The sequence below is a fragment of the Trachurus japonicus genome, chromosome 13 (assembly GCF_045865225.1).
Source record: "Trachurus japonicus isolate A0001 chromosome 13, Traja_1.0".
Classification (NCBI taxonomy): Eukaryota; Metazoa; Chordata; class Actinopteri; order Carangiformes; family Carangidae; genus Trachurus; species Trachurus japonicus.
Genome location: NC_140919.1, coordinates 1,687,104 through 1,699,494, shown reverse-complemented (window position 1 = coordinate 1,699,494; position 12,391 = coordinate 1,687,104). Strand labels below are relative to the sequence as shown.

General features: G+C 44.0%; 3 protein-coding genes across 3 annotated transcripts in view; 1 reads left to right on the top strand and 2 right to left on the bottom strand.

Moving 5' to 3' along the window:
• LOC146975210 (stonustoxin subunit beta-like) overlaps positions 1 to 12,391 on the bottom strand; it is a gene marked incomplete at its 5' end in the record, with an annotated part of 195,007 nt that overhangs the window by 18,225 nt on the left and 164,391 nt on the right. The window lies entirely within an intron of this gene.
• The window catches only part of LOC146975212 (protein NLRC3-like), a 347,620-nt gene that overhangs the window by 189,401 nt on the left and 145,828 nt on the right, over positions 1 to 12,391 (bottom strand). The gene's annotated exons all lie outside the window — the stretch shown is intronic.
• On the top strand, positions 4,910 to 6,198 carry LOC146975221 (NLR family CARD domain-containing protein 3-like). Its single transcript, XM_085794578.1, has 3 exons — positions 4,910 to 5,244; positions 5,358 to 5,524; positions 6,188 to 6,198. Exons 1-3 carry the CDS (start codon positions 4,910 to 4,912, stop codon positions 6,196 to 6,198), a joined length of 513 nt encoding a protein of 170 aa, XP_085650704.1.

The window sequence follows — 12,391 nt, the reverse complement described above, 5'->3', positions numbered from 1 at the left end:
TATACAAATAAAATTGCCTTGCCTTGCCTATATGGATCAATAACGTAATCAATAATGTACTGATGTTTATACAATGTTTCATATCTGAAACATCAAAGGTTAAACGAACATTACAACTGTTACAACATGTACGTCTCTAACTGATGTAGCTTATGTATATTTATTGTCTACAAGGCAGCGACTACCATGCTCTGAGTCCATGACATATTTCCCCTCAGGGACAATAAAGTTTATTCTGTTATATCAAATATCAACGACAAATGCTTTTTAACTTCACACTTTAAACAGGTCGCAGAAGGTTTCTTTGGTTTTGTGTGTGTGTGTTTAAGTTAATTAGTCCAGATAAGATGACATTATCACGTCCAACAGGTGAGTCACTGTTCAAAGTGTTAAAGTTGACCTTTGACCCAGCGGGTATGTTGCAGTTTATTTCGTCGTGTGAAGGTAAGGTGAACAGTCTGGATGTTTTCCTCGTTAACACCTGTTGTTACCTGAGTTCTCTGCCCTTCAACTTGTTGTTGTGTTGTTGTTGTGTTATTATAATGTTACTGTAGCTGAGTCAGAGCTGTAACTGTAAAGTCTGGACCGACAGAACCGTGTCCTCCATGTTGTGTGGATGTTGTGGGTAGAACCGTGTCCTCCATGTTGTGTGGATGTTGTGGGTAGAACCGTGTCCTCCATGTTGTGTGGATGTTGTGGGTAGAAGAGCTGGAATAAGAGCAGAAGCAGAGTCAGTGGATGGTCAGTAGTTGAACACAGAGTGGTTCTTTGTGTGCAGCTCCACTTCCTGAGGACTGGAGGCAGCTTTACCGCCTGAATTAGCCTGTGGAGGAGGCGGAGATGAGCCGCTGCTCTCCCGCTGTCTGAGTCACTAAACGCGGCCTAAGCTCATCCGGACAGCCGCTGGAGAACAGCTGGGACTTTGTCTGTGGTGAGTGGTCTGTCATTAGATTTATACTTCAGGACTGATCAACATTTTTCAACAGAAATATTCAATTTCCTTGTTTTCTCTGTTTGATTTGACTGTAAACTGAATATTTTGTCTCTTTGATTGTTGCTGTGACAAAATACATTTGAAGACGTGGCCTCAGACTGAGAGGAACTTGAATGCATCATTTGTCTGTATTTTGTGACATTTGATGGAGCAGACGATGAATGGATGGACAGAGGCAATAAGTGTCAGTGGCAGCTGGAGAGTGTTTTTCTCTCTTTGAATTTCCAGTGTGAGTGAAATGAGTGAATGTTGTGATAGTGGAGCTGTGAGGTGAAATAAGTCTTGGCCCAGTTGTTGTGTGTGTAATAATCAGCTGTAGCTTGTTTGATCCAGTGGTTTTCTACAGGGACGCTGTCCACACAGAGACTGTGTCACATCAACTCAGTGGATCTCAGTCCTTGTGTGTGTCAGTGGATGGAAACAGTGGTCCATGGATCATGTTGCTGGGCTGCAGCTTCATGACGCCATCTAGTGGACTGATAGTAGAAGTACAGCAGCTGATGGCAGCTTCCTCTTCCTCACTGCTGTGTGACTGCATTCAACTGACACTGATATGAAGCAGAGAAGAAGAGCCAATCAGTGGAGGAGCAGCTGGAGACATGATGGACATGTGAGCTGCTGTGCAGATGAATGATGTGTGTTTCCTCTGCAGGTGAAGCTACAAAGTGTGTGTTAGCTGATGTGGATGTGAGCTCAGCAGCATGGATCAGTGTGAGGACAGAGAGGAGGGAGCCCCTCCCTCTAAGAAACTGTGTGTGAAACGTAAACGCAGGACCAGAGGTCAAAGGTTGGAATTTAAAACAGCCAGAAAGACTTTTCTCTCTAAAAGTCAGTTGTTGTGTTTATTAAAAGGTTGAAGATATTTTTCATCAGTTTTTCTCCAACATGCACATTTATCAGTTGTGTTGTTGTTTCAGGATCCAGCAGCAGAGACCAGACTCTCCTGAACCCAGCTGTCTGTCTTTAAAGAGCGACCGGTCAATGGGAGGGCTCATTTACTTTAAAGGAGGACGTGGATCAGCTGATCAGATGTAAGAGACAAAACTACATTTCATAGTTTTTGAGTTTCTGTTGAACGTTCTTCCTGTGGAGTCACATTTCAATGATTCTCATTAAAAACTGAGTTCTAACTCAGACACATGTTCAGTGAATGACTGACAGCATCCCATGCATGCAAGCTGCTTTTTGTTCACTTCCTGCAGCAGTCGCTCCACTTCAGCACTAAAGTTCTTTTTATGTTTGGAGTCCGACGCTCCCTTTAGATTTTTGCAACTTTCTTTCTCAACTCACCTTCTCTGGCATTCTGGATTTAACACGCTCATGAATCTGACGTAGAGTTTGCATGTTCTCCCCGTGCATGTGTGGGTTCTCTCCAGCTTCCTCCCACAGACCAACGACATGCAGGTGAACTGGTGACTCTGAATCACTCATAGGTGTGAATGTGTGTCTGTACGTTGGCCCTGTGATAGACTGGTGACCTGTCCAGGGTGAACCCCGCCTCCTGCCCAAAATCAGCTGAGAAAGACTCCAGCTCACCCTCCACCCTAGTGAGGATGAGCTGTAGAGAAGATGAATGAACTTAAAGAGATATTGGTGAATGAGGCCCATTGTTACAAAATGTAGGAAAAGGAAGTCATTCACATTTGTAACCCTTAAAATAACTTTGCAGAGAATTCTTTTGAAAACCTAAAACTGTTTAACATGAATTGTGTTGTTGTTTCAGGATCCAGCAGCAGAGACCAGACTCTCCTGAACCCAGCTGTCTGTCTTTAAAGAGCGACGACTCAAAGGGCTGGTTCATTCACTTTAAAGGAGGAGGTGGATCAGCTGATCAGATGTAAGCTGTAACTGACAGTCAGACTCAGGTTATTGTAGAAAAGAACCAGTTTGTACGACGTGTTGTTGGACCAGGTCTGAAACCAAAGTGTCTCTGTCTGTTGTGAACGTCCTCAGGGGACATATAAAGTCCATCTTGTATTATCTCTCTGTCCTGATGTTGACTTGACACTGATTCCTCCACAGAGTGGACCAGGAGAGCTCAGAGGTTCCCAGTGGTCAGTCTGCCCAGCAGCATCAAACACACCTGGACTCCATATTTATGGTGAGGACATGTCCAACAGCTGCTGTTACATCTGTTGTGTTCACCATCATCTCCATGCTGCACTTTGACACCAGTGGATTGTCAGTCTGTCCAACATGGATCTGATGTTTGGCTCCATGGTTTTAGTTTGATGCTGTCACTCATAGAGTTTCTGTTCCAGCTGCTGGAGGAGAACATGGTCACTTTTGTCAAGAACGAGCTGAAGAAGATCCACAAGCTTCTTAGTCCAGATTACCCAGAATGCTCAGGGAGTCAGAGGGAGGATGAGGAGGTGTTGGACGGTGAGGATAAAGAGCAGAGGAGGAGCAGCAGAGAGGCATTAGTGAAGATCACAGTGAACTTCCTGAGGAGGATGAAGCAGAAGGAGCTGGCTGAGCGTCTGCAGAGCAGTAAGAGGATTTCTCTAAAGATTCAACATGATGGACAAATGAGACGACCAGAAACAACCATCAGACAAGAAGACATCTTTAAAGCCCCACCTGGAAGAGACCGACCAATCAGAAGAGTGATGACAAAGGGAGTGGCTGGCATTGGGAAAACAGTCTTAACACAGAAGTTCACTCTGGACTGGGCTGAAGACAAAGCCAACCAGGACATACACTTCACATTTCCCTTCACCTTCAGAGAGCTGAATGTGCTGAAAGAGAAAAAGTTCAGCTTGGTGGAACTTGTTCATCACTTCTTCTCTGAAACCAAAGAAGCAGGAATCTGCAGGTTTGATCAGTTCCAGGTCGTCTTCATCTTTGACGGTCTGGACGAGTGTCGACTTCCTCTGGACTTCCACAACACTGAGATCCTGACTGATGTGACAGAGTCCACCTCAGTCAACGTGCTGCTGACCAACCTCATCAGGGGGAACCTGCTTCCCTCTGCTCGCCTCTGGATAACCACACGACCTGCAGCAGCCAATCAGATCCCTCCTCAGTGTGTTGACATGGTGACAGAGGTCAGAGGGTTCACTGACCCACAGAAGGAGGAGTACTTAAGGAAGAGGTTAAGAAAGAAGAAGCAGGCCAGAGAGATCATCTACCACATCAAGACCTCACGAAGCCTCCACATCATGTGCCACATCCCAGTCTTCTGCTGGATCACTGCTACAGTTCTGGAGAAGCTGTTGAAGACCAGAGAGGGAGGAGAGCTGCCCAAGACCCTGACTGAGATGTACATCCACTTCCTGGTGGTTCATCTAAAACTGAAGAAGGTCAAGTATGATGGAGGAGCTGAGACAGATCCAGACTGGAGTCCAGAGAGCAGGAAGATGATTGAGTCTCTGGGAAAAATGGCTTTTGAGCAGCTGCAGAAAGGAAACCTGATCTTCTATGAATCAGACCTGACAGAGTGTGGCATCGATATCAGAGCAGCCTCAGTGTACTCAGGAGTGTTCACACAGATCTTTAAAGAAGAGAGCGGCCTGTACCAGGACAAGGTGTTCTGCTTCGTCCATCTGAGTGTTCAGGAGTTTCTGGCTGCTCTTCATGTCCATCTGACCTTCATCATCTCTGGACTCAACCTGATGTCACAACAACAACCAACCTCCTGGTGGTATGAAGTGTCTGGAGACAAATCAGCATCTTTCTACCAGAGCGCTGTGGACGAGGCCTTACAGAGTCCAAATGGACACCTGGACTTCTTCCTCCGCTTCCTCCTGGGTCTTTCACTGAGGACCAATCAGAATCAGAATCAGATGGAAATTAGCCCAGAGCTAAATCTGGTGTATTTACATTTTTTATAATGTTCATTAATATGCAAAGTCCCGTCACAAATAAACAATAAATAAATAAAATAAAATAAAAATAAATCTCCTACGAGGTCTGATGACACAGACAGGAAGTGACTCACAGTCCAATCAGGAAACAGTCCAGTACATCAAGGAGAAGATTGAAGAGACTCCCTCTGCAGAGAAAAGCATCAACCTGTTCCACTGTCTGAATGAACTGAATGATCGTTCTCTGGTGGAGGAGATCCAACAGTCCCTGAGATCAGGAAGTCTCTCCACAGATAAACTGTCTCCTGCTCAATGGTCGGCTCTGGTCTTCATCTTACTGTCATCAGAAGAAGATCTGGACGAGTTTGACCTGAAGAAATACTCTGCTTCAGAGGAGGCTCTTCTGAGGCTGCTGCCAGTGGTCAAAACCTCCAACAAAGTTCTGTAAGTGTAGAGAGAGTTGGATTTATTCATCATTATATAAAACCCCTTTGTCTTTTCAACAGATCAGATAATAAACTCCTTTCTTCTTTAATTCCTCATGATCACCTCTTCAGACTGAGCAACTGTAACCTCTCAGAGAGAAGCTGTGAAGCTCTGTCCTCAGTCCTCAGCTCCCAGTCCTCTAGTCTGAGACACCTGGACCTGAGTAACAACAACCTGCAGGACTCAGGAGTGAAGCTGCTGTCTGGCAGAGTCCACACTGTAGACTGGAGACTCTCAGGTGAGGATCCATCCAGCTGTTTATCTGATGCCACTTGAACACAGCAGCAGGTGTTGACAGAGGGTTCCTGTGTGTTGTTGTGTGTGTTCAGTCTGTCAGGATGTCTGGTCACAGAGGAAGGCTGTGCTTCTCTGGCTTCAGCTCTGAGCTCCAACCCCTCCCATCTGAGAGAGCTGGACCTGAGCTACAACCACCCAGGAGCCTCAGGAGTAATCTGCTGGACTGGAGGATCCAGACTGGAGACTGGACTCTCTCAGGTATGGAGAGGCTGCTGCAGCCACACACACTGTCTGATAGAGGAGGAGGAGCTGGAACATTTTCTATGGCCCCATTCAAGAGGGTGTAAAACTGCTTTATTTTTTTTATTTTTTTTTTGTTTGTTTTTTTTCTCTGTTATTTAAAAATGTATTTACTACAATATATTTAAATAGCGGTAACCTTATTGGTTCCGTTTTTTTTTTTTTTTTTTCCTTTGGTTTAGTTTAGTTTGTTCATTAGCTTGTTTGTTTGTTAGTTGTTGTTTTATGTTTGTGTTTTATGTTTTATATGGTAGGAATGCTGGGTAGCTTAACTTGGTATGTAGGACAGGCATTAATATAAGCATTATGCTTCTGCCTGTGCCTTTTCAGTCACTATTTTGTCGATAATGTTTTGTGTCTGTAGGTGCCGTGTGACTGATAAAACAGTTCATAATAATTTCAGTACATTATGGAGTATAAACTTTGTATTTCATAATTGTTAAATAATTTAATTGCATTTAAGAAAATAAGTTAATTGAAATTATCATTATTAGTTAATTATTATTTGCACAAACTCAGATAATTCATTTTTGATGTTTACAATAACTGTGGTGATACAGATAAAAATAGTCGCCTGCGTCTTTAAGAAAGTAGCTTCGGCACAGTGTTTAGGAAGTGAAGCAGTGTGGAAGATAGGATAGCCTCAGGAGCCCACGGTTTTTCTGACCGTGTTGAGATCGTATTGAAGACGTGTTTGAAGTGTGAGTGGACAGGTAGCCTATCGTTAAAAGCCCGTGGAAAATGTAAGCTTTTATTTTTTGTATTTTTGGCGAATAAACCTGTAACACCTGCTGTCGTGGAGGACGCACTTTTTTCTGTTTTGGACAACACGAGTCAGCCATAAGCTCTGGTGGAACTTCGTTAGAAAACCTACAGTGTCGATAATGTTATTGTGTCATGCGACTGAATAAAGAATTTCAATTCAATTCAAATTCAATTCAACTGCTACTAAATGGTTGCGTACGGCGAAAAGACGAAAATGGCGTACACCCAAAATATTTACACCTTTTTCATATCAATCAAACTGTGCGTACGCACAACTCTCCGCAATTTCTCTTTGATAAATCACACCAGACCCAAGAATGGTGCACACGTGAACACACCTCTTACTCCACCCCCAGAACACCATATATGGTCAGCACGTGCATATTAATTAGCCATGTGCGCTCTGTGGAGCGGCAACAAAGTGACAACAAAGTGACAACAAAGTGACAACAAAGTGACAACAAAGACAACAGGCGGAGGGTGGGGGAAAGAAGCGGAACTACATACACGCCGATATCGGGCAATAAATCAGTCAGAAAAATGATCTTGCATTTTAATAAGATACAATAAAAACAAAAACCTCCCAAATCTCAACAAACGGGAGCACACCTACTCCTAAAGCAGAATTTCCACAATATTTACCATTACTTTGCACGCCTTTCCACTACACAGTTACAGCTCTACTGGACTTGGTTTAGGTCATTTTCCATTACAGCTCCATTACAGAGTCCTTCAATGTTCCTCCTCAGGGCCGCATTGTCTCACTCTTTATTCTCTCGTCTCGTCAGCTCCAAACTCACGTGCACCTCGTTAACTCAGGTGACAGAATAATAACAGTCTCAGTAGCTGCAGATCAGTGTGCGCTGCTGCCGGTGTGTTTTTAAACTTGGATGGTTTGATCCTTGTCAGACGTCACACTATAGTGTGTAAAAGCAAAAAAGCAAAATCCTCAATCCGCTCTGTTTATCAATTAACATATAGCCTAGTGTTATTATAGAGTGGGTTGGATTGCCAGCATCAACGGTCCACCACCACCACTACCACAATTACTTCAAAAAAAATCCTACCGTGCTCTTCTAAATGTACTCCGCTCCTCTCTCCCTCTCACACTGCAGTTCTCTGACTCAGTAACGGTGTCGCCAATTCCTCCTGTTCCTCAAAAAAGGTGTAAATCACGGTACGCCAGTGTCAAAATGGGTGTATATGTCCGCACTTTTTCCCGTCAGGTTTTGGTTTGATAAATCCCAAATTTGGCGGAGAAAAGTGCGTACGCACAAAACGGGGGGAAAAGGGTGTAAAAAAAGGTGTATCCACAATGATAAATGAGGCCCCAGGTATTAACATCTGTCTCAGGTGATACATGCATTGATGACATCAGATGCCATCACTCAGACCATATCCAGAGGTGGTGTAGGCCACACTGAAGCTCCGCCCACTCCACTGACGTCCTCTGTCTCAGTCTGACTCGTCCCAACACAGTTTATACTGAAGCCAAAATCTCAGAGTGTTTCAAACATGAGCTGTGCAGCTTTCATCAGTCACAGTGATGAACTACTGGGATCAGGAGTTTGTCCTCATGATGACTTCAGTGTCTCATCATGACTCACTGTGTCATATTCAGGAGAAGAGATGTCAGTGATGAAAGCAGCTGTTGGCAGCTGTGCTCTGAGTCTCTCCAGATGTTTGGATCAGACTTTATTTCAGAGCGTATCAGGAAACATTTCAGCTGTAGCTGGTTGAACTGCTCCTGAACCAACAGAGTGTTTGACCTGAACAGTCCCAGAGACTGTAGACACCTGTTGAGTGTGGACACACTAATAACAACACAGCAACAAGAATCAAAGCATGTCCACTGCTCAGAGACATTCGTCTCCCAGCGTCTCCAACCAAGGAGGAAATAAGAGACAGAAACCAGGCGGCACCATCAGGTCTCTGTCTGGTCAGATATTGATGATCAATAATCAGCTCAGTCTCTCTGAGATCCTGATCTTGTCCTGATGAGATGTGTTGTTGTGTTGAGGAGACAGTCAATCACAGTGTGACATCCAGATGTCCTCACTGTCCAGAGGCCTGGAGCTGTCAATCAGAAGAAAGTGAGTGTAGTGAACAGTGTAATAATCAGTGTTTGTGGCTGAATGTGTGTGTGTGATCAAACAGCTGTTTTTAGACTGTGTGTGCTGCTCCAACACGTCTGACTCCAGATCAGATGAAGCCACAAAGTGTCTCCTTAATGAAAGTCTCCAGCAGCTGGAGCTTCACATCCTGTCTGAGTCCATGTGCTCTGAGCTGAGCCTGCTTCTCTCTGCTCTACAGTTTCTCTGCTTCCTCTGGACTCTGACTTCAAGTCCAGTCAAAATGTGTGGACAGGTTTGATGGAGCTCAGGACTGGTCCTGAGGACGGCTGCTTTATTCCACATGATGTGACTGATCTCAGTGAGTCAGTGTGTTGCAGCTGATCTGTGTGAAGAGCAGAGAAGAACAGAGTCATTGATCATGAGATCCTGATCCGTCCTGTCACTGTGATCAGATGGTTTCTATTAGAGCTCCTTCATCCACTCACTGCTGCTGTGGCTCCTGTGGAAACCTGCTCACAGCCTCATTCTTCAGCTTCCTGTGGAGTTTTCTTCAAACAAACACAAGTTGTGTTCACACTCAGTATTTCTCACTAAACTCACTGTGTGTTTCACTGAGCTCTAACAAACGTGTTGAGTGTGTTTCCTTCCTCATCAAACACTGAAACCATCCACTGTTCACAGCTGCACTCTTCTTCTTTCCTGGTGCATTGTGGGATATCTGGGCTGGTCAGCTCCACCTGTTGTGTCTTCATCTTCTTTGCTGTGATGTGTGTTTGTGCAGCTTGAGAGTCAGAGAGTGAAAGTGTGTGTCTCACACTGCAGTGACATGACATGGAGAAAAGACATGATGAAGTGTTTCCTCCTGGTCTCCTCCTGCTCTGTATCATCACTAGATAAAGACTCCAGCTGCTTCTTCTCTGTGCTCAGTGTTCATCCAGACATACCAGCCTCCATGTGAACACAGTGATAAAACAGTGTGTGTGTGAGAGCCATGTAATGTCCATGTGTGCATGCTGACAGAGAAGGTGCTGCTCTGACCCCCCTCCTCCTTTCAGGGTGGAGCCTGCTGGAGTCCCATGGTTGACACCAGGTCTGAGGAAGTGTAAGTCTGTTTTTACTTTGATTCATGGAAACAAAGCAGCACATTCAACCATCTTCACACTGTCACATCACTGACCTCATGAGTCTTCATCAAACTGTCAATAACTGATCACATGATCAATAACTGCAGCTGTGTCTTGTTCTCTCCATCAGATTCCTGTCCACTCACAATCGACACAAACACAGTGAACACAAAGATAAAACTGTCTGACAACAACAGGAAGGTGACACTTGTGAAGGAGCATCAGTCATATCCTGATCATCCAGACAGATTATTTTTTTTTTTTTAAGTATATTTTTCGGCTTTTTTTGCCTTTATTTGATAGTGATGACAGTAGAGATAGACAGGAAATGGGGAGGCAGAGAGAGGGGGAATGACACGCAGGAAAGGTCTGCCCGACGCGGGATACGAACCGGGGACGCCTGCGGCGAGGACTGTAGCCTCTACATGGGGCGGCCGCTCTACCCACTGCGCCACGCACCGCCCCATCATCCAGACAGATTTGACCACTGGCCTCAGCTGCTGTGTTCAACTGGTCTGACTGGTCGCTGCTACTGGGAGGTCGAGTGGAGCGGAGAGGTTGAGATATCAGTGAGTTACAGAGGAATCAGAAGGAAAGGAGAGAGTTATGACTGTGGGTTTGGACTGAACGATCAGTCCTGGTGTCTGGACTGTGATGATGGTGGTTACACTGTCTGGCACAATAACAGATCAACAAGTATCCCCTCCTCCTCCTCCTCCTCCTCCTCCTCCTCCTCTGTCTCTAACAGAGTAGCAGTGTATGTGGACTGTCCTGCTGGCTCTCTGTCCTTCTACAGAGTCTCCTCTGACTCACTGATCCACCTCTACACCTTCAACACCACCTTCACTCAACCTCTCTATCCTGGGTTTGGACTTGATTCTGGTTCCTCAGTGAGTCTGTGTTGAGTGAACCAGAGTCTCCTCCTGTCACAGAAACCTTCTCACTGTTGAACAGACAGTTCAGTCTCTACATGTCTGTCTCTGTCTCTCACTCACGTTTTCACATTCATGGTTTAAATCAGTTGATGTTTTAAACTCTTCTCAGTGATTCTTGTAAACTTCTTCCTCTTCCTTTAAAGATGGAAGTGTTGATTATTACAGGACAAAAACCATGGTGACTTTTACTCAGCTGCTGATGAAGGACGAGGCCTAATATCACCAAGCTAAAATGAATGAATGACAGTGGAACAGTAAGAAACACGGTTTCGGCAGTGTGCGACTGTGTCAAGCAACATTTTATTCTGCCTCCTATGTAACATGTCAAACATCTCAATTCACATTCAACTGGCCAATTACCAGCCTTAATATCAGGCAAACGCTTGAGTTTAATTATAAATGCATAGAACTTCAATACATATAAATAATAACACAAACACGTGTGAGTATACTGTGGCTGCATTGACAAATACACCAAAGTTATCACACCATTCTAAATACATTGACATGACCAAAAAGTCACAATTTTCAAGTTGTTTTTCACGTTTTACATACCTGTGGAACAGTAAGAAAGTGTCTGACTGTCTCAAACACCATTTTATTCTGCCTCCTAGTGTATGGGAATGGGATGGGCTTGAGTCAGGAGTTTCTCACTGAACCTGGTATCACAGTGCCACCTATGGTCACAAGGTGGAATGACAACAAAATGACCTGTATGGGAGTCTGACTTAGGATGTAACTGAAATAAATGAAGATAAAGAGAAAGAAGAAAATAAAAAATAAGGTGTGTGTGTATGACATCCTACTAATGAGAGGCTCTTTTTTCCCGCCCTCTACATATAACGTGAAGAGACTGAGAGAGACGTTTACCCTGACTTGTTGTGTCCTGTTTGTTAAGAACCAATAAAACCATTTAATAATAAAAGTGTCAACCCTCATGTTGAATAACCTCTGTCCTCACACTGTCAATGAGACCAAGGAGCCACAGTCAGCGAGAACAACTTTATTTAAAAATATCAAACGTCACTAAATCACATTTCAGTCTGAACAGTTTTTACACTGATATGAATATTTATCTGATAGAAACAATGAGCTTCATAGTTGATGTGAGCAGCTGCTGCCTCCTTCTCCTCACTTCTTCTTGGTGTACTGCAACCACAGAGAGGACAGACTGACGTGTGTTGGTCTGTCTGACAATATTATTATTATTATTATTATTATTATTATTATTATTATTATTAATAAACTCACTTTATCTAGAATCCAGTCAGCGTCTGTTATCGCTCTCTGGATGATCATCTGGATCCTCTCTGGGTCGTCCTCATCTGAGTGACTGGTGTAACCCTGGAAACACAAAGTCATCAATCAGGACACTTTATTAATAATATTATCATCATGATTATCATTATTATTTCTCTGGTTTGAGTTTTTCCACTGTGTTTCTTTCCTTCATTTTTTAAAAATCTAAATCTTGGACGTTTTGGACGAGAATAACTGATAATAATGAAAATAATCCTCAATTTCAGACTTAATCCTGGATTTTCTCATGTTTTCCTGATCTGTGTGTGAATGTGTGAATGCAGCAGCAGCAGCAGCAGCAGCAGCAGCAGCAGGGACCTGAGGAGATCAGACAGGCGATCAGTCATTGTAGTGGCTGTTTGTGGAAACT